The sequence below is a fragment of the Triturus cristatus genome, chromosome 1_2 (assembly GCF_964204655.1).
Source record: "Triturus cristatus chromosome 1_2, aTriCri1.1, whole genome shotgun sequence".
NCBI classification, from domain to species: Eukaryota; Metazoa; Chordata; class Amphibia; order Caudata; family Salamandridae; genus Triturus; species Triturus cristatus.
The window spans coordinates 1,173,347,734-1,173,370,355 of NC_140580.1; the positions used below are offsets into that span (position 1 = coordinate 1,173,347,734).

General features: G+C 46.4%; 1 protein-coding gene and 1 pseudogene across 1 annotated transcript in view; one reads left to right on the top strand and one right to left on the bottom strand.

Moving 5' to 3' along the window:
- CRAT (carnitine O-acetyltransferase) overlaps nt 1-22,622 on the top strand; it is a 412,536-nt gene that overhangs the window by 217,998 nt on the left and 171,916 nt on the right. Inside the window, exon 7 of the mRNA XM_085614011.1 lies at nt 2,733-2,911. Within this exon, the coding sequence (XP_085470137.1) occupies nt 2,733-2,911 (179 nt within the window). The remainder of the gene's footprint in view (nt 1-2,732; nt 2,912-22,622) is intronic.
- On the bottom strand, nt 15,452-16,916 carry LOC146868947 (TSC22 domain family protein 2-like; annotated as a pseudogene).

Consider the following 22,622-nt stretch of genomic DNA (forward strand, 5'->3'; position numbering starts at 1 on the left):
AAACAATCTTAAGCAGACCCAGACGAAAAGTTCCAATTACAGACCCATATTCTTGCTCTCAGCTCTGTCAAAAGTTTTGGTGAAACATGTCAACTCCCAGCTCTCCCAGTACCTGGAAGCCATCAATGTATTACATCTGTCAGTCCGGCTTTTGCCCATGTTTCGGGGCTGAGACAGGTGGTGCATTGCATCAGGAGTATTTTGGTTTTGGGGGGGTAAGGCATTACTGATCAGGTTAGATCTTTCAGCGGCCTTCGATACAGTTCCCCATGCCGCTCTACTGGCCCGTCTCAAAGATTTTAGAATTGAGGGTATAGCTTTAGACTGGTTGACAGCATTTTTTAAAGGATGTGGGCCAGAGTTCTGGCTCCCTCCTTTCTCGTCTGAACCGCGTGGATTGCAAGTTGGAGTACCTCGGGACTCGGCTCTGAGCTCTACTTTATTCAACATCTACCTTACTCCTCTTGCTCTAATTAAAGAGGCCTTGGGAGCAAAAATAATTTCATATGCTGATGACACCCAGCTACTGTTTTCATGGTACTGTAAGACAGGGTTCCCTAGTGAAAATATTAGAACCTGCTTGGTAGCTGTCGTACAGTGGTGTACGTCTCATCAGCTCAAATGTAATACAGAAAAAAACAGAGCTGTTAGTTTTTGGGAACGAAGGCCCAGGAATCATTGCAATCTTTTTGGCCAGTTAAAGCCCCTTTTCCAGGGTACCAAGCGAACTTGGTGAACAATTTTGTCATTAAAGTCGATGATGGCCTTTCATTGCTATGGCAGGCGAACACCGTAGTAGTGTCCTGCTTCGCATTTCCCTGTATCTTAACAAAGTTTCTTCATTTTGTGTCCTTCTCAGTTAGGAAACAGGTGATGCAGGCACTAGTGTCATCTATACTGGACTATGGTTGTGCCTTGTATCTGGGTCCTCCTGACTACCTTATTAACAAATTACAGGTGGTCCAAAATGCGGCCGCACGTACACTCCTGGGTTTGCCTCTGAAAGCACATGTGTCTCCACATCTGAAGGCGCTGCATTGGTTCTCTGTAAAAAAGAAAAAAAGAGAGAATCTTATTGAATACTCTTGTTCTGGTCCATATAGCCCTTAATCAGACGGGAACCAAATATCTTAGGGAACATATTCGTTTTTATGCTCCCTCCAGATGCCTTCGTTCAGCCAAAGTTTTCTTAGCCAAAGCTCCTACGATTAGGGGCACTAGGATTGATAGCAGATCCTTCTCCTTCTTAGGTTCATTGGCTTGGGGCAAACTTCCTTCTGAGATTCGGAGCATTACAGATCTGTCTAATTTCAGCTGAAGACTGACGACATGGTTGTTAAACCAAGTCTAAATTGATTAGGCCTTCTATATGTGGGCCGGGGTTGCAGAGCGCTAAGACACTCTGTGGAGTAACAGAGCGCTTTCTAAATGCCCATTCATCCATCCACAGTGACCGCTGAGCCGAGGCTTACAACAGACTGATCAAAGGTAGGCCTTCCACAGCAACACCTGAACTAAGGCTTATAACACACTGATCAAGGTAGGCCTTCCACAGTGACATCTGAGCCGAGGTTTACAACACACTAATCAGAGGTAGGCCTTCCACAGGGATACATGGGCCAGGGCTTAAACATTCTTGTCAGTGGTAGTCCTTCTACAGTGACTTCTGGGCCAAGGGACTCAGCTCTGATGAAAAGTTAGGGTCAACCAAGTCCTGTAGGACAGACGAAAAGCAGAGACCAGCCACGGAAACAGCTGGAACAACGCCTACAGCTATGATCAAGTCATCCCATCTCAGGAATTCCTGTGCAAAAGCTTCCAGCAATGACCAAAGGAGGCCGCCGCAGGTACACCTTGGCCCGGGCATACAACATTCGAGTGAGATAGTCTAGCCATCGCCTCCAGCATTGATGATCGGCAGACCCAGCTGAGTACTACTTAATTTGTCAAAGATATAGTTTACCACAATGACAGTTTAGCAAGTGTGTCTACAAACGGATGCCAGACACCTCCTCACACGGCGGATTATGGCCCAGATAAAATCAGAGGCACCAGTCGCATAAATTGGATCTTGTTAGGCAGGGCTGCCTCGTACAGACATGTAATGCTAGGTTATATTGATTTGTACAGTGCACATTCTTTCGAGAGGGTACCCAAGCGCTTGGGCAAGTGCCTGAGGTTACAATGCTGTGTAACCTCCGGCACTTTGCTTCTAAAGCTTTACATCAAATACTGGAGATGCCACAAGTTTCCATAATGGACATTCCATATGGGCTTAGTGTATATAAATAAGTTTGTTGCAGGTTTTAATCCCAACTCCTGTGCAACCTCTTTATCAACTGCTTCTGTTAGAATTGGGTGTTCTGTATATGCTCCTGTGAGCTGGAGTGTATGACAGCGAAGGACCCAGGGAGAGGGGCAGGGGCCCTTGTGGTGGACACACCATTTCCCACCGACCCTGCATAGTGTGATGAGCAACATTTGTCACAACCATCCTTTGGCATTCAGTACAGTCTTTATGTGGCAGTTGTCTGTTCTCATCATAATACTATAAATCTCAACATGAAGGTTACCGTGTCAATCAAATGTTTTAAGCACAGCTTCATTCATCCATCACTGCGCATTTCCCACCTCCAGGTGGACTGACTTAAACACGTGTTTTGCCTGTGTTTGTTCATAGACTGGCATCTTGCCAAACTCTAAGAGGTCTGTCTCCTCCTCTTCCTCTCCAGATAAGACCAACAAGGAGTCCGTGAAAAGAATCCAGAAGAGCATCTTCACGGTTTGCCTGGACGCGCCCATCCCCCGCGTGTCCGATGACCTGTACTTGAGTCGCGTGGCTGCTCAGATGCTTCATGGCGGGGGCAGCCGCTGGAACAGTGGCAACCGCTGGTTTGATAAAACCCTGCAGGTAAGTCTTGCACGCTCGCAGCAGGGCGGGTCCTGCTGGGCAGTCTGGGTGGCAAGGAGTGAGTTTGTGCTCCTTGATTTAGGTTTCCTGAGGTATGTCTGGTTTCATCACTAAACAGGAGGCTTCGGTCACGTTTACATTAATCAAGTGATGAACTGTTCCTTTACTTGTTTTGGTAGATACATTTCCCAGTATATTTCATGTAATATAAAATGCCCAATGTGTTTTGCCAAACAACGTGAGGCCTTAGTACATTTTGTTTTTAGGATGTGCCTCAAAATGAGGTGAGTACCCATGAACCAATTCAGTTGGCATGTGACGTGGCCTGCTACACCATGAACCCCATCTCGCCTTAGACTGTGCCCTGGTGTCTAATATTTGATTCTCTGCCGTATCTGTTCCAAGCACTTGTTCTTAATATGTGCTAAAGTAGGAAGAAGCAGCAGAGCTTTTCCTGGTGTTTTTTACAGCAGCATTCTGCATTCTAGATCCAAGACCTACTCTATGGATTCCAGAGTGTGGCGGACCACAATTCCTACCTCTGTGTATGAATTCTCTTGATTAAGGTACAGTGACCAAAGATGGTCTGAAGATACATTTAATGAATTCCAAAGTGTGGCTTAAGGGACAAAACCAGCCCTACTCAATGGATTCCAGAGTGTGGGTAACCACAGTAGCCGTCTCTGTGTGTGTTCCATCATTTGTTAAGGTCTGAATCCATAAAAGATCCAGTGCTTGAGACGGGAAAAAAAGTTCCATGTATGTCACTGCTGTGAGCTTGAACCGCTAAGAGTCTGAAGCCCCTGACAGGGAAGAGCTCCGGGTCCTGTCACCTCATTGGCCTGAGATTGAGTCACTTAATGAAGCTGACTGTGCACTTGGAATCCATGGCTGTTATGATCGTTATTGATTGTATACACTGCCAGGTTGGCATGAACTACTGAGAGTCTCATCTTCGCAAGTGGGAGTAATTCAGACGTGTCAATCTTTGTAAAATAAGGCTATAGAACTATAGTCGTCGCTTAAGGCACGGTACTCCGTGTAGCCACAAATGGATCCTTAAACCGTTGTCGGGAAGCTTCACCAATCTACAGTGGGTTAAGAAATTTGGTGTCATCTTTTTGACTAGATTTCTTTCACGTATAGACATTCTTGAGGACACTGTCATTATACTTCTAAAGAGAACAAGCATTTGCAGTGCAATAGGTCTCGCATTTACGCGAGTTTAAGCTATTGGCATTGTAAATCACGATGCCTTTTATTTATGTTTTGAAAACAAAAATAAAAGGCATTGTTATTTGCAATGTAAATAGCTCAAACCCGCGTAAATCCGAGACCTATTGCATTGCAAATGCTTGTTATATTAATGAGTAGAAACGCTCCCTTTCGGCCCGCGCGACAAATTAATTAAACAAGCGCGGCCGCTAAAGTGAAAGTGGACCGCGCTGCAAATAAAAAAAAAAAAGAATAGTGTTTACCATCTTATGAAGGAGACCGTGTAACTCCACAAGTAAAAGATCCAGTCCTTATGGGAGGTAACAAATGGCGACAGGGCCGTAACAAGGAGAGACTAACAAGCCTCATTATCAATCGGAAGTCAGCATTTACCAAGGTAAGTGACACCACCCAATAAAAAATATGGCAGAGAGAAGGCGAGGCTTCCACAGCATACTAGACTACTGCGTGCCTCGTAGAGCAAGGAATGCATGTGCACTGCCGCTAGGCTCGACCTAAAAACAACGTTCGGAGGAACATTTTAAATTAAAGGGGCCATTTTCTGTTGGCCTTCCTGACGTCACTGCAAGGGCCAAGGTTCATGTTTGGGTCGGCCAGGCTCATGTTTGGGTGGGCCTGGACCACCCGATAGAACCGGGCCTGCCTACAACTGACTGTGTCCGTCGGGAATGCAACTGGTGCTCACGTAAAGCACTCTGCTACCTTTGCAACATCGCTGTTTGCTGCTTCGATCATTGTTTTGGCTCGGTGGTTTGCATATCTCGTTAATTTATTTTGCATCAAAATCACTCCCTAAGCCCTGTCCCATGAACAAAAGTCACGTATAAAACCAAATGGGAAATAACGTCCAGTCAGTGATTTAAGAGTCATTCGCTGGTGTATTACCAACACTGTCCAGAAGATATTTTCGAATAAATTACTGTTCGAGGCATATGAGCTGCAGATTATACACTGTGCATAGATCACCATCTGGTGTTGGGCCCGGATGTTTGCAGTTTGTTTTTCCTCTTGGAAAGTCTTTGGAAGTCACGAGGTCGGTGACTCCTCCTTTGGTTCATATTGCGCATGGGCTTCGGCTCCATCCTCAGATTGTTTTTTTCCGCCATCGGGCTCGGATGTAAAACTTCGCGCTCTGGTTCCGAACTTTTCCAGTTCAGCGATCGACGCAAAATCCTCGCTCATCGAGATCCTTCAAATAATAAATCATCTTAATCACCTTCTCTTCGGCACTTCTTCGATTCCGGTCGTCGACGGCGGCCTTCGGGCCTATTCCGGCTCCGGTCTCGGCTGATGGAAAGAACTCCCTTCAAGAAGTGCCCTCGATGTGGGTCCAAATTCCCCCACACCGATTTTCATGAGGTGTGCAACCTCTGCCTCTCCCCTGAACCCGAGGCCCGAGACTGTCCCGCCTGCAAGTCTTTTAGATCTAAAAAGACTATTAGAGATCGAAGGGCCAGACGCAACATGGCGCACTCCTCGACCTCCGCTCCAGTCGACATCTTCGGGGACGACGTCGAAGCTCCGGGACAGCAGAACATCGAAGAAGAGGACGACTACCTCGTCAGTGCTTCCGAGGCCGACCACTCAGATGTGGAGGACATCACCCCGGCGCAGAGGGTCGTGAGTACTATACCCCCTGCCACACCCACGCCGATCCCCAAAAAGGCTTTGGTCACGCCTTTGCCTTCGGGCCTAGACAAGACCAAGGATACTGCTTCTCACACCCCACCTTCGGGTCCGGTAAAGAAGCCTGTTAAGCCTTCCGGCAGCTCGGGCTCGAGCCAGCCTACCAGCGGTACCGAGAGACACCCTTCGGCACCGAAGAAAAAAACGGCCTCCACCTCCACACCGAGCCCAGCACCAAAGCCCTCGGTGTCGAAACCTGCCCTCTTGGTGCCGACCAAACATCATAAGGCCCTCGGCACCGACACTCCCGTGCCGAAGCCTCTTTCGGCACCGAACAAAAAATTGGAGGTCCCGAAGAAGCACGGCTTAGACAAGCCTAAAAAGCCGTCGGCCCCGAAAACCTCGGCGCCCACCGAACAACCAGTCTCACAAGAACTTTTCACACCGGATCCTCTGCAAAAGACACTTACCAAGGATCCAAAAACTGGACATTTGACACTGTCTTCAAAAAAGAGACACTTGGACAAACCAGCTCCACCTCCTCCTCCAAAGAGGAAGGACACTGCTACCTCCCCTTTCAGAGTGCCTTCCCCACCTCCTCCACCCTCCCCACCTCCACCTTCTCCACCCCTGCCTAATCGCTCTCCAACCTTGTCTCCAGACCACGATGATCTAGGGGACCCTTACTATGATCCAGCAGATGTGCCACAAGACCCCACCCCTACTGGATCTCCAGACCCATGGAATGACTATAACAATCCGGACATCCCAGATGTCCCACAGGATGACCTTTACCCATCTAGGCCATCCCCACCAGAAGATTTGTTAGGCTTTCACCACCTACTACAGAGGGCGGCACATTACCACGGGGTGGAGTTACATACTGACCCAGGGGAGGAAGATTTTCTCCTAGACACCTTCGATAATGCACATAGGTCTACTGCCATTTTACCTACATGCACCGGAGGTTTTTAAAGACCCAGTCAGGGCCAGGGTCCTAAACCCCCGTATAGAGAAAAAATACAAAGCCGCCCCCACATATCCTTCATACATTAAAGGCCCTGCACCACTGGATTCCTTAGTGGTATCTACAGCTAGGAAGCATTCAAATTCTCAGGCGTCAGGCGAAGCACCACCACCTGACAAAGAGTCCAAGCTCCTAGACGCGTCAGGGAAGCGCACTGCGTCACAAGCCGCCAATATATGGCGTATCGCCAACACGCAAGCGCTATTGGCCAGATACGACAGGGCGCATTATGATGAGTTAGAGACCATCATGCACCATCTCCCTGAAAAATACAGGAATAGGGCTAATGAATTGATCCAAGAAGGAAAAACAATAACTAATACCTCTATACGCTGTGCCCTAGATGCGGCAGATACAGCCTCCAGGGCCATAAACACCAGTGTCCTTCTCCGTCGCCACGCCTGGCTAAGAGTTTCAGGTTTTAAACCTGAGGTACAAGCCTCCATATTGAACCACCCATTCGACCAACATCATTTATTTGGCCCAAAAGTTGACGAAGCCCTCAAAGATGAAGAAAGATACTGATACGGCGAAATCCATGGGAGCCCTACAGTCACACACTCCTAGGCGCTCTTTTCGCCGCTCTTCCTTTCGGGGCACGGACAGGGGCTACTCCTCGGATAGTGCATCCACGTCCTACAAATCCCCTCCTCAATCTACCTTCACAAAGGGTTATCAAAGAGGCGGATACAGAGGTGATAATAATAATAAAGGCAGAGGCAAGACAAATACCGCCCGCTCTGCCACACCGCCTACCCAATGACTTTCCCCCGCTCCCTCCAGACCATCCCACTCCGGTCGGGGGCAGAATACAACATTTCCTTCACGTCTGGGAGACAATCACCTCAGACGGATGGGTGACCCAAATTATTAATTCAGGGTATTGCCTAGAATTAACATCTACCCCCCCAAACATTCCACCCAGGCAACGCCCAATGTCTCAAGAACATGCCACGTTACTAAAACAGGAGGTAATCTCCCTCCTGCAAAAACAAGCCATAGAGCAGGTCCCCATCAATCAACAAAATTTAGAGGTCTACTCCCTGTACTTTCTGATTCCAAAGAGAGACGAGACTCTACGACCTATCCTAGATCTCAGGCCTCTAAATACTTACATACATTCAGACCATTTTCACATGGTAACCCTTCAACAGGTTCTTCCACTCCTCTCCCAGAACGACTTTCTCACCACTCTGGACTTGAAAGACGCATACTTTCACATCCCAATACACCATGCTCACAGAAAGTACCTCAGATTTGTAGTGGACGGGCAACACTACCAGTCCAAGGTGCTCCCGTTCGGGGTAACAACAGCACCAAGGGTATTCACCAAGTGCCTAGCAGTAGTGGCGGCACATCTCAGAAGACAGCACATTCACGTCTTCCCGTATTTGGACGACTGGCTAATAAAAGCCACGTCCTACCAACAATGTGTGCAACACACCGCCGCTACAAGCCAACTACTTCACCAGCTAGGTTTCACGGTGAACCAACAAAAGTCCCACCTGGTACCATCACACACAAAACAATACCTCGGTGCCACCATAGACACCTCAAAACCCATAGCCTATCCCAATCCTGCCAGGATTGCAAATATACAGGCTCTGCGGCAAAAATTCATATGTCAACACTCTCTCCCAGCAAGGGTGTTTATGCAACTGATAGGGATGATGGCCTCTTGCATTTTCATAGTGCCCCATGCAAGACTCCAGATTCGTCCACTCCAAGAGTGCTTAGCGCGCCAGTGCAACCAGGCCCAGGGGCAACTGACAGATCTGTTGTTGGTAGACGGTCGCACCCATCGCTCTCTGCAGTGGTGGAACACCACAAACCTTTCCAGAGGTCGACCGTTCCTGGACCCGGTTCCACAAATAATCCTAACAGACGCATCGCTCTCCGGCTGGGGAGCTCATCTGTTGCATCTCACAGTACAGGGCACATGGACGCCGCAACAGAAGTTACTCCACATCAATCATCTGGAGTTACTGGCAATCTTCCTAGCCCTAAAATCCTTCCAGACGCAGATTTCAGGCAAGGCAGTCCTCATTCGCACAGACAACATGACTGCCATGTACTACATTCAAAAACAGGGGGGCACACACTCTCCACAGCTCTCTCAATTAGCACAGAGCATATGGAGATGGGCAATTCCACAAAAGATCTTTCTCCTGGCCCAACACGTCCCAGGAGTCCAGAACACCGTGGCAGATCTGCTCAGCAGACAAACACAGCAGATCCACGAGTGGGAACTTCACCCACAGGTTCTTCACCCGTTCTTCCAGAAGTGGGGGCATCCACAGATAGACCTATTCGCCACCCACGAAAACAAAAAATGCCCAAGCTTCGCCGCCAGATATCCACACCTATTGTCCGAAGGCAATGCGATTATGGATGAACTGGTCAAACAAATTTGCATACGCTGTTCCACCTCTCCCACTAATTCCATTAGTGGTGCGAAAGCTACAACAGCATTCCCTAACACTGATCCTAGTAGCCCCAACATGGGCCAGACAACCGTGGTACACCACACTGCTGGAACTCTCGGTAATACCACACCAAAAGCTGCACCTCTCACCATGCCTCCTAACCCAGAACCATGGAGAGATCAGGCACCCAGTGTCAGTCAGTCAACAATAGCTTTATTCGGTTAATAATTCAAACCATCAAAGCATACACAAAATTTCATTTGCAAATAGTTACATGTAAAAATAATTAACAAAGGAATTTCAAACAATACACAGTGCACAAATATACATAAAAATAAGTTTAAACAAATAATTGGCGAATGTGAACATTAAAAAGTAAGGCAGGCCAAAATTTATAAAACTATTTCATGATTTCAAGCGAAAGGGATAAAAAGGCCCGGTCTCGGACTGTCAAACATGCTAAAAAATATAGAGCTAAAATATATTAAACTACATTCGATTTCTACTTCTAATTGCCCCTGAAAGATAGCTGGCAACTCCAAAACAGACAAGAGGAGAGCCCAGCATTTGCAGAAATACCAAGGCGGGCCTTACTTGGTCAAAGTGATAGTTCTTAAAAATGGGGCAAATAAATTTCTTACGTAACAGAGTGTAAAATTTACAGTAAAAAATCATATGCAGCGTATTTTGTTCGGAGGCGTTATCACAGGGACAGGAGCCCAAAGTGCCCTCTTTAAAAAAGCCCTTCGGGTGTGCTAGGAGCCAAGGTAACATGTCATGTTTAAACCTAATCAATAAAAATAGATGAAAAGGGTTATTTATATAAGTCAAGTATGGCTGGATCTCATTGCCCATACTTAACATGACAAATCTCCTAACAGACGGTTTACACACTTCCTCGCCTTCTCTCTGCAACTTTGCCCTGCACATGAACTGCGACTTTAAGTCTTTTATTTCCAATTTAGACAGCTCACATGGTCTCTCAAATAATTCTAAGCAGCCAAGAGTCTCCATCTTAGATTTGATATATCTTAGCCAAGGAATACACATGGCTTTGTCAAGGACCAGACAATCTTGTATAATGAGCTGGTTTAGGGTTGGTGGATGCTGCGCCCAAACCCTTAACCAACCCATTAATGGGGCAACGGAAATCTGATCCACTAGATACTCAGCCCCCAAATCTTCATGGATATTAAAGATTGAAGTAGAAACAGGCAATGACAAAAGTTTCCGAAAAAAGGCATTCTCAATTAATTGAATCTCCACTGCCGACGCATAGCCCCAGACCTCACTACCATACAGGGCCATAGGCACGCACTTAGCGTTATATATCTTCAAAATCGCGGGCAAGGGCTTGCATCCCAGCCGTTTTGCAAAACCCAACAATGCTCCTGTTGCCCTAGCGAGAATATTCTGTTTCTGTGCGCGTTGCGCGACCCATGATCCTCGGTCATCAAAAGTGACCCCCAAATATGGAAAGGTCTGGACTTTTGTTAGCTCCTGCTGATTGCAGAAGAATGTAACCTTTTTAGCAGCTCCATCTCCTATTGTCATTGAGTGGGATTTTTTAAAATTAATTACTAAGTCCAAGGAGACCATAAAATTGTTAAAACCATTTAAAAGGGCTTGAAGGCCTCTTGCAGTTCTAGCCAATAAGACCGTGTCATCCGCATACAACAAAGCGGGAATCAACTTAGTACCTACTCTTGGGATGTCTTTACAAGATGAGGACAAAACTTCCCCCAGGTTATTAATATAAAGTGAGAAAAGCAGGGGGGCACCCAGACCCAGCTGAGCTCAATCTTGCGATCTGGCTCCTGAGGTCCTAGAATTCGTATACCTTAACCTTCCCCCTGATTGCATGAATATTATCAGGGAAGCTAGACGCCCTACTACTAGGGCATGCTATGCTGCAAAGTGGAAAAGATTTGTTGTTTACTGCCACAACAACACAATCAACCCTCTAAATGTGTCCATTCAGCACATTATATGTTACTTGCTCCATCTACAAAGGTGTAACCTAGCATATACATCCATTTGGTTACACCTCGCAGCAATTGCTGCTTACTTACAAAACAAAACAGGCAGCACCTATCACTTTTCAGGGTGCCTGCCATCAAGGCCTTTATGGAAGGCCTCAAAAGAGTAATTCCACTCAGAGTACCACCCTCACCAGTCTGGAACTTGAATATAGTTCTCACAAGGCTAATGGGACCCCCTTTCGAACCATTACATAAATGTGAGCTGCAATTTCTCACATGGAAAACAGCATTTCTAGTGGCCATCACTTCCCTTAGAAAGGTTAGTGAAATACAAGCACTCACTATACAGGAACCTTTTCTCCAAATGCATCAGAACAAGGTTGTACTCCGCACCAATCCAAAATTTTTACCCAAAGTCATTTCTCCCTTCCATCTAAACCAGTCGGTAGAATTACCAGTCTTTTTCTCACAACCTCAAACCGTTGCGGAAAGGGCTTTACACACACTGGATGTTAAAAGGGCCTTACTTTACCCCATCCAAAGAACACAACCTTTCAGAAAAACCAAACAGCAATTTGTCTCTTTCTCTCCACCACATAAAGGCAACCCTATTTCTAAATCAGGGATAGCTAGGTGGATTGTAAAATGCATACAGATTTGCTACCACAAAGCAAAACGAACGCTATCTGTTCCCCCTAAAGCCCACTCTACGAGGAAGATAGGGGCTTCTATGGCTTTTCTAGGAAACATACCACTAGATGACATCTGCAAAGCAGCGACCTGGTCAACACCGCACACTTTCACAAAACATTACTGTGTAGATGTGCAAACCAAGCAACAAGCTAATGTGGGCCAGGCTGTACTAAAAAAGACTGTTCCAAACAACTGCAACGGATGCCGGTGGTCGCCGCTAGGGTTGGGTACTGCTATATAGTCTATGCACAGTGTATAATCTGCAGCTCATATGCCTCGAACGGAATATGCTACTTACCAGTATGCATCTGTTCTTGGCATGTAGAGCTGCAGATCTATACACGCCCACCCGGCTACCTGTATCCGTTCCAGTCTATCTTATTTAGATACAACACACATGGGTTTCTTTACTGTTATTACTACGCTCCATCTTTCCCTGCTGGCGAAAAACAATCTGAGGATGGAGCCGAAGCCCATGCGCAATACGAACCAAAGGAGGAGTCACCGACCTCGTGACTTCCAAAGACTTTCCAAGAGGAAAAACAAACTGCAAACATCCGGGCCCAACACCAGATGGCGATCTATGCACAGTGTATAGATCTGCAGCTCTACATGCCAAGAACAGATGCATACTGGTAAGTAGCATATTCCTTTTTTATAGGCATTTCTTATTTAAACAAGTAGTATGACTAATTTTTCTTAAAGGACATTGAAAACAAACAAAAAACATGAGCTAAATTGCGTATGTTTAAATTCTTGATTTAAAAAAAAAAAAAGTTCCTTTTAAAATGACATTCACTCTTTATTCCAGTCTCCATAGCTTTCCCTCACTTCCTCCCATCTAGTCAGTGTCACGGGCCCCATTCCCCATTTCATTATTTCTTTGCCTCCCATTCCGTCTCCTTATTTACCTGGCCCCAGTGGCTCTATTAGCATCTCCCAAACAATACTCCTACAATGCATCTTACAGTACAACATGGACAATGGGAAGCTCTCTACTTGGTCATAGGTAGCACACCTCTTAAACACTACGTAGAAGGCATCATGTGGACAAAAATAATTTATATGGTCTTTATAGCCAAGCACTATAATTAGGCTGTCCGGTTTTAGGTTTAAACCTATAATAACTGATAAAACCCCATTGAAAGAGAAATAGCCCTCACCAGTGTAAACATATAAACACTGAAACACCTGCACAACCACAAACTAAATGCCATTCAAAGAAAGGAAAAAGAGAGTGAAAGTCATTTTTTTTCTTCCTGAAGGGGCCTATACAATGTAACTTTGTTATACAAGCTAGCAGTAAGAAATTCTGAGCTATCATTCTTCTGCTTGAGTTTTGTTGTTTAGGGATGCCACTAAAATATTGTTTCTTTTTCCTTTTCTATTTTTCAGTTTTGTGGTCTTTGGTCTAAAGATACAGGGTTTAGAAGCATGTTTTAGGTCTTGTTTAATTATTTTATAAACTGTAGAGAATCCGGAAATATCAAAATCATATTTGATATTTTGGCTGCGTTTGATTCTTTCACTGATGGGTAAAATGGCTGGTTTCATAAGAATCTTTCCTTATGTGTCATCACATTTACCCACAGAGAATGGGTAAAAACCCGTAATATATCAGCCCCCAGTTTCTAGTGAGTCGGTATTGATGGTAGGTGAAATTCCAACACCCCAGGCTTTAAACATTCAATGCAAGGTATAGTGACCTGTATATGTGAAAAGAGCGCTATCACCAAGCATCTGAGATAGAGGTTAAAACAGGACACCAGACTTTTGGAAAACATGGAACGCAGTGTCACTTGGAATGCTCTGCAAAAAGTTATTTCCAAGTTCAACAAAGATTGGAGTGGTATTGTATGTATTTGCAGTGATTCAGCTACATATATGAAAAAGTTGTGTGATGACCTTTCAAAATTGATACCTGAGCAGAAGTGCTTCCCTGTAGGAGATCCTTGCCACTTGCTAGATGGAATGCTGAAAACATCTTTACAATCTTCAGAGTTAATGAGGAATGCTAATGACTTTTTAGTCCATTCTGGTGCACTGTTTTCTTATGCACAGGAACTAAAATGCAAATATTTATCATTTTGTGCTTTGTGTGGCATCAAAGAAAGAGTCATCCCAACTGTGTCCCTTAGCTGATGGTTCCCAGTCCAAGGGGCTATGAATGCTATATTTTCCATGTGGCGACCGTTTACAGGCTTTTTGCTGTGTAATGATGCCAAAGACAAGAAATGTGAGGATCTTTGGTCCCATATTGATAGTGAAGTGAAAATGTACACTCTACTGCATTCTTAGATTTTTACAGGAAAACATAACTGCTGTAATGGACATACTAAAACAAGCATTGAAAATGCAATAGGTCCCGCCTTTGATTAAGTTACAGCCTTTTGCTTTGCTAATGGTATTGTATAGCAAAGCAAATGGCTTTAACTTAATGAAAGGCGAGACCCAAATGCAATAGTTGCTCAATGCAGCACTGGGCTACTTCTAGTACTGATTGAAATGCTCGATGCTAAATCAGTGTTTAGTAAAACACAGCGTTTCACCATCAAAGCAGCGTGACGCATAAGCAGCCGACTGCTGGTTTTACATCATGCACAGCTAATCCATATAGAGAGGACACATCTAGTCACGAAAATGTACATCTTTCTAATAAGCAGCTGGCAGACCAAATAGAAGGCAGAAGCATAAAAGGGAATGAATAACTACTCACTAAAGGCTTGAAGAACACGCCACTTACAATGTGCACGAGAGCCTGTGTAAATGGTTTCCTGGTGTGAAAACGTCAAAATGCTGTTTAAAACTACTTCTGAAGTCAACCTGAAGCACCAGGTGTACTCCTCGAAGCAGCTAATCGGCAAGTCGTGGGAGACATTTGAAGCAAGTCCCCACCTAGTGTAACTTGCTCGAAGTCCCTTTAATAGTGACATCTGCAAGCAAGATTAATCCGCCTATGTTTTAACGGTGCGTCTTTGCAGACAATTGTTGGTAACATTTTATTAACCAGAACAAAATAAAATAGAAACGACTAGCAGAAACTTTAGCGTTTTAAGCAGGGGTTGGAAATCCCGTGACCCTAAGTATACTTCCAGTAAACACACATTTAGTCCAATGTGTTGTGATACCAGAGAAGCCAGATGTTAGCATCACCACATGCGCAGTGGTTCAGGTTCTCCGTCATCGACGCCAATACCACTGGTGCATTCCAAAATCAATAGGGACAACAGCATATAACGCAGGTTTCAAATAAATTGTAGTTTGTAGATCCACCCCACACTTCAATAGGCACGAACTGGTTATAAGCATGTTTCGATTTAGGGCGTGGCATTTATACTAAAGTTTAGACTATGTAGTGTAACCACCAGAAACAGCCCACTGTGGGCATTGCTTGGAGGCAGGTATCGCCTATATCTTGAGAAGAATAACTCCTGACCTTTAGAACGGATACTGGCACTATGTGGAAACTGTAAGGTGAACGGACTTCTCCGAAAGGTTCATGCAAAAAGAATTAATTTTAAAATACCAAAACAATTCCAGAATTTTAAACTTACCGTTTTCCCAAGCCACCCCTCCGTTTACCCCATAAAGACTCCAAGTCCCCATTCCTGTCGTCCTCACCATCAACTGGAATGGATATACCAAATACAGAACGTGCAAGGGTGTTCATTGGAGTCGTTACTGGGAGATGAAGAGGGTTTGCTAGTGAGTCTAACATGAGAGACTTCGGGAAGGTTTTATGTTCCGCAATCAATGAATGTGGCGGCTGAGGTAGAGGCTCAGACTTTCTTCTGTCGTCTGTGTGCGCAAAAGATGGAGTCTGAGAGGGACCAAGGCTTGAGTGTTGAAGGTTTGAATGTACATGGTTCCCTGGAAGCCCAAGGGGCTGGACGAGGCTGGCACTGCAAGTTAGTCGTTTGGCCGCTCTGATGCGACTGGACTACAGTAACTGAGGCATTTGGCATAGTGACAGGAGTGGCACAACTCTGCACAGCAGGCACACTCGTAGCAGGGGCGCCACCGGGCACGTTATGAACTGTGCCAGTCACCGTGTGTTGGCCACTTGACACACCTCCACCCAGCTGCTGCTGAGTTACGGGTTTTTGTTGTACAAGTCCTGCGGATGGCACCCCGGGCTGCACCACACCCCCTGCCTGCGGAATGACCGCAGGGTGACTCTGAACACCATGGCTGGACACGGGTCCCTGGACAGTGGAGTCACTGACCTGTGCACACCCATGTGAGTGATTCGCCTGGCCCATGGGAAGACTGGAGGCGCAGAGCTGGGGACATTAGAGGGTGCCTGCTGGGCAGGCCCCTGATGGGGGTGGACGGTCCTGTTGTGCATATACTCACTCTGAGTTGGAGGGTGAGAAGGGAGACCATGTCCTGATGTCATCGTCGGTTGAGAGTACACAAAGTGCAAGAGTTGGCTCACTTGAGTCCCGTTGTGTCCAGTCACCTGAGACTGCTGACCAGCGAGGAAGTGCTGCTGTGTGGCCTGGCCCGTCCTCTCCACCTGCGGCGTGTGTGGCCCAGAGCTGTCAGCCGGTTGATTGAAGAAGGGCCCTGCGTGGAAGACCCCCAATCCACTGTCCCTGTCTGTAGCAGTGTCGACTGTGGGCCCATGCCGGATGCTGTCACTCTCCCGCTCGTAGAACTCCACACAGGTCCAGCGCCCGCGCCGGTAGGGCTCTCCCGAGCCGTGGTCCAACTTGATGACTCTGAAGCGGGAGCTGGTTGGTGCGGCGGGCAGGGGCTGCGACTGGGTGGTGGTGCTCGGACTGCCCACGTTGTTTAGAGTCTCCTCCGGGGAACTGCGTCTGGCAGGCCTGGGCTCCTCGTCTTCGTCGGGGCTGCAGTCCACGGCTCAGGAGACCTCGACGTCCCCGGTGCGGTTATAGTCAGGGTCGCCGTCCAGGCTCTGTGTCCTCGGTGATCCTGCCGGTTGCCTGCACCGTGGTGACGCTGGTGATCTGGAAGCAGCTCTTCTTCTTGGCTGGCATCTTGGACATGGCGAGGCTCAGGCGGCTGCTGGTGCTGCTGTCACTGCGGGTCACGAGCGGAAGGGGCAGCGACGGGGCCCCTCGTCCATCCCCCTGGCCACCAATCACACGAGCGCGGCGAGGCCCTCCTCCGGGCTGAGGGCTGCGTTTGGTGGCCGCCGGGACCCGTTGCTGTTGCAGATACCAGAGCTGTGTCCCTCTGAGGCTACCAGCAACGACTCATGTCCATGGAGAAGGGGGAGGGAGGGCGCACTGACGCACCAACACCACCAAGGATACCGGGCAGGATCAGGCCTCCGTGGGTTTCAAGGTCCGCTGCACCACGCTGAGGCTGACAGAGGGGAACTCAAATTCAAACTGCTCGCTCCGCTCTCCGCCTGGTAAGATGGCTAAAGACGGTGGCGCTAAGCACTGTGGGAGCGCCTCCCCCAAGTGCCTGTGCACTCCCTGGTGGTGACGCGCGGCAGCCGCCCCCCAGGTCGAGAAGAACAAGTGCTTGCTATGACGTTTTTTTCCCCCTTTTTCTGCCGTCCCAGGCCTCGCCTGCTAAAAGGTTTCTTATCTTTATGGGGCCATGTGTTTGGCCCCATAAAGATAAGAAACCTTTTACGCCAGCAGTAAGTCGGGGCAGTCAGTCCAACTGGGACTGATCTAAAAGAGAAAAGTGTATGTCACTGGAAGCATAAACAGTGACGCCAGCCAATGGAAAAGAGAGGCGGGGCTTAAACCCCGCTAGTGAAAGCTACTCTAAATCATTAAATCTCGCCAGCGAGACTGCGCATGTCTGCGCAGCCTACGCTAGCCAAGACCTAAAAACTAGAGTCTGAAAACACCCTTGTCTGCAAAGTGTTCAGCATAATTGGTGTAGATGTGAAACATCTCCTTGAGAGTAGACTGGGTGACACCTTTAGTGACTTTGGCACTGCAACATGTTCCATGTTAGAGTGCTTGCCACTTGGTAAGCATAGCAATGGTGAAGAGCAATTCGAGAACTTTTATTTTACAATGTATGAGAAATGGCTTGCAATGATGCAAAGAAATGTCTCTTCACCGCAATGGCATATGGAGTCAATGAAACCTCACTGTGGTACACTGTTCTAGATACTGTTGTGTTTCGATTTATATTTCCGTACATAGGATTTCCTGAATCATGTCCTTATATAGGCACAATTCACATTGCCCTTATTTAGGCATAGAATCCCAGTCCTTATTTAGGCATTAGCCATGCTATCCAAATACAGGCATGGTCACCTACATCCGTCCATCCCAACGTCCCAACGAGTTCTTAGAAACCAGACCCTTAAGCCTTTGGGACTTTTCCTAGCTAGGATTATTGATTTCTCCAAGAACTCATCTATCATGCATGAACTATTCCTTGGGGGTTCATTCATGCCTTCTTCCTCTGCACGACTTTACGTCAATGCTAACATTCGTAAGCACCTTCCAGGTATAAATATACATTCCCTTACCATGGCAAACCACGGCTCGGCTGCACATCTCGATACGGCTCGCCATGGCAAGTTCGGAAGAATTCGAGTCCCCGCCTGACGCACTGACGAGACGCTGTCATCCCTGCTCACAGAGAATCCAGCTTCCAGTGTTCTGACTTCTTCGTGGGGTGTTAGAGTTTGAGACCCGGAAAGAGATTCCCACCTCTCATTCTAAGGTATGGAGCTGACTAGAACCTAAAGGGACTTTTGGCATATCAGACTTAGCATATGCAAAACTATAGCTTACCATACTATAGAATACAGCACCTACTTCATACCTTGTACAACTCTTAGGTTAGGTACACTGGGGTAGAACGATTTAGAAAGTATCAAACGAGTATCCACTTTTAGCCTATGTTATTTATGTATGTGTACATGAATATATGTCATAGCTAGAAGACGATGCTGTTTCAGTATTATTTCTGCTTACGCTGTACATATTATATCTCGCATACTGTCTTGCGATTGTAACTGCTCGTATCTCTTACACGAGAAACAAGACTGTTCAATAAGTCCTTTTATTGAAACGCCCATCTATCTATTTCTGTGTAACTCTGAAGAAACTAAGCATGCACGATAGACTGAGTGAAACTGTTATCTGTTGTTTCCACGATTCTGAGACATGTTCCAATTCTAAGGGAAACAAAGTTGTCATGTTTATGCGGTTGCCAGAAACGACTCCCTTGTTTATTCAAGGAGTTTCTAGTGGCCTCTGAGTTAGCTGGCACATAAAGTAATTAAGTTTAATGTACTTGATAGAGGCATACTGACCTCAGTCCTATGCCACAACTATAGTGTATATTATTCCAATGCGCAGAGCCTACAAGGGAAATAGGAACTACACTACAATCCCTTCCGTAAAGGGGAGTTTCCTCCATAATTTCAAAAGTGCTGCTTCATTTTTGACCGCTTCAATAACTCTGAGAGCATAAGCACCCAGAGCAGCGCAAATTCTGTAGAACCTGCCCTGAGAATTGCAGTCTTCAAGTGAACCAATATTGGCATGGAAAGCTATGTCAGTGGCCAGAGTTAACAAGTTGTGTACTGGCTGTTTTGGCGTTGCCCATCTCAAGTGTCAATGTTTAGAGGGCCTTTTCACAGACGTTTACATGGGGAAGAAAGAGCAAGCGCACATGACCAATGACTCATTTAAGAAGTATTGTATGGTGTAATACAATAAGTTTAATTTGAAAAAATGTATTCGGACCTCATATACACTATAGTTTCACTGTCTATATACCATGCACTATCAGTGTAGAAAGCAAGCAATAATAAAAGCGAAATGTTCCATAAACACCAGTGTAACCACTGATAACCACTTTTTTTTTTTTAAAGTATTGAAATCACTTGAAAACACTGAAAAAACCCCACCAGAATTTATCAAAAATAGAAACTGAAAACAGGAAAGCCTAACTATAACTAAAGATTACCAAGAGACCTACCCGGTGATCGTGCGCTCTAAATAGCCAATGACATAACATAACAAGATGTTCTTAAGTTGTTTTTAGTCTATTTGGATCTTGTCCAAATCACACGTTGCCCTCAGCCTTAATTAAAACTAATTAAGAAACTCTTTAAATGTTTTTTGTGCCAAAAGAACGGTTGTGACTGATTCTCTGGTACTCACTAAAGTGTGTATGAGGTCGCTGTTTGCTACTACTGACATAAGGCCATGAGCAGATCTTTGCAGCTGGTAATCAGCTCAGTAAATCTTCACAGAAGTGTCAATTGGGCTCGGCTAGATGTATTTGGCTCTGCTCCATTTTTCCCCATGTGAGCTTTCTAAACTGTCAGCCTGGTGCTCCTGGGATCTTGTTAGTATGGCCACTAACTGTAAGCTCATTTGGAAGTAGAGCACCAGTAATGAATTGGTTCATCACGCAGAAGCGATGTTGCTTTTTACACAGCTGCAACTAACTCAAATTCGGCCTTTTCTGACTCCCCCCGTCCGCTTACTGTTATATTTTATGTTTGTTACTGTATTTGTTTTACTTTTGCCTACACTTCTTGCCAAAAAGTAATTTTATCAGGTTGCAATAAAACAGTTCACAACTCCATTCATTCAGTTGCACAAGGTTCACCTCCAACTGAGCATAAATATCTAGAAAACTCAGCTGATGTACGGGCTCTTTTTTATATCGCACTCCAATACAAAAAAAAAGCACATAAGTAAAAAAATTCATTTACAATGCCAATAGCTCTCACTTTCACAAATGCAAGACCTATTGCAGTGCAAATGCTCGTTAACTTAATGATGTCCCATTTGTAGAGTGCTAGCTTGAGCGCCATGAATGTCTCCCAGTTTAAGTTGTCGTCCTGCTGTTGGGGACTCCCATGCATACCGGGCTCTCGTCCCCCGGTCCTGGACACCAGAGATGATGGTGGCCAGAAGTAGCTGGCAGAAATCTGTCTTGGGTCAGGGTGCCCCCCCCTGTACTTATCACTAAAACCGATATGGCAGCTGCTGGCTCCACAGGACTTCACCCGGAATCACGACGCGTCTTGTTGGAAAGAAGAGGGGGTGACTCGCACTGAGGACTTCTACGCAGATGGGGTGCTCGACGCGCTTCCCCGAGATCGATCGATCGATCGATCAATCAATCAATCAATCAATCAATCATAGGCATTTGTATAGCGCACTGCTCACCCGGAGGGTCTCAAGGCGCTGGGGGTGGGGGGGGGGGGAAAGCTACTGCTCGAACAGCCAGGTCTTGAGTTGCTTCCTGAAGGCGAGATGGTCTTGCGTTGTCCGGAGGTGGATGGGGAGGGAGTTCCATGTCTTGGCTGCCAGGTAGGAGAAGGATCTTCCTCCGGCGGTGGCTCTGCGGATGCGGGGGACGGTGGCGAGAGCGAGGCTGGCGGAGCGGAGCTGGTGGGTGGGCTTGTGGAAGGTCAGGCGGCTGTTGAGGAACTTGGGGCCCAGGTCGTGGAGGGCCTTGTGTGCATGGGTGAGGAGTCGGAACGTGATTCTTTTGTTGACGGGGAGCCAGTGCAGGTCTCTCAGGTGTCCGGAGATGTGGCTGTGTCGGGGGATGTCCAGGATGAGTCGTGCTGAGGCGTTCTGGATCCGTTGGAGTTTCTTCTGGAGTTTGGCGGCGGTGCCGGCGTAGAGGGCGTTCCCGTAGTCCAGCCGACTGGTGACGAGGGCCTGGGTGACCGTCTTCCTGGTCTCGGTGGGGATCCACCGGAAGATCTTTCGAAGCATGCGCAGGGTGTTGAAGCATGAAGACGAGACGGCGTTGACTTGTCTGGTCATCGAGAGGGAGGAGTCCAGGATGAAGCCTAGGTTGCGTGCGTGGTCCGTTGGCTTGGGGGTGGCTCCCAGGGCGGGGGGCCACCAGGAGTCGTCCCAGGCGGAGGGTGATGATCCCAGGATGAGGACCTCCGTCTTGTCTGAGTTCAGTTTCAATATAGTGACAATGGGGTAACCCAGTATCCCTCAGAACCTGGGCAATAATATATAATATAAACAATTGGTTCTGTCGGGTGTAGATTATCTCTTTAAACCATTAAACCAGTCATAGGTTTACTCACATGGAAAACAAATTATCAAAAACAACACACATAGAGAGACCATAGAGGGTATTCAAAAGTTTTATAAATTACGTCATTTATACATACCCACATTGATTTGCATGGCTGTCAAAACGTAACATAAAATGCGTTGCAATTTGTGACAAGGTGAATATGACATATCCCCTGGACCAGTTGAAAGACTCTGTGTCAAGACTTATTCATTCAACTTACAGAGCTATTCAAACATCGTTGTTTTTCCTGGCCTCTTAAAAAACGACAGTTCTGCGAAATTCACTTTGTATATATTGTGCACCTTCACCACAGCACTGAGCACCATATTCACCTTGTCACAAATTGCAACGCATTTTATGTTACGTTTTGACAGCCATGCAAATCAATGTGGGTATTTATAAATGACGTAATTTATAAAACTTTTGAATACCCTCTATGGTCTCTCTATGTGTGTAGTTTTTGATGTTTTTGATAATTTGTTTTCCATGTGAGTAAACCTATGACTGGTTTAATGGTTTAAAGAGATAATCTACACCCGACAGAACCAATTGTTTATATTATATATGAGTTCAGTTTCAGGCGGCTGTTCTTCATCCATTCGGCGACGTCTTTCATCCCTTCGTGTAGGCTGGCTCTGGCGGCGTCCGGGTCGCTGGTGAGGGAGAGGATCAGCTGGGTGTCGTCGGCATAGGTGATG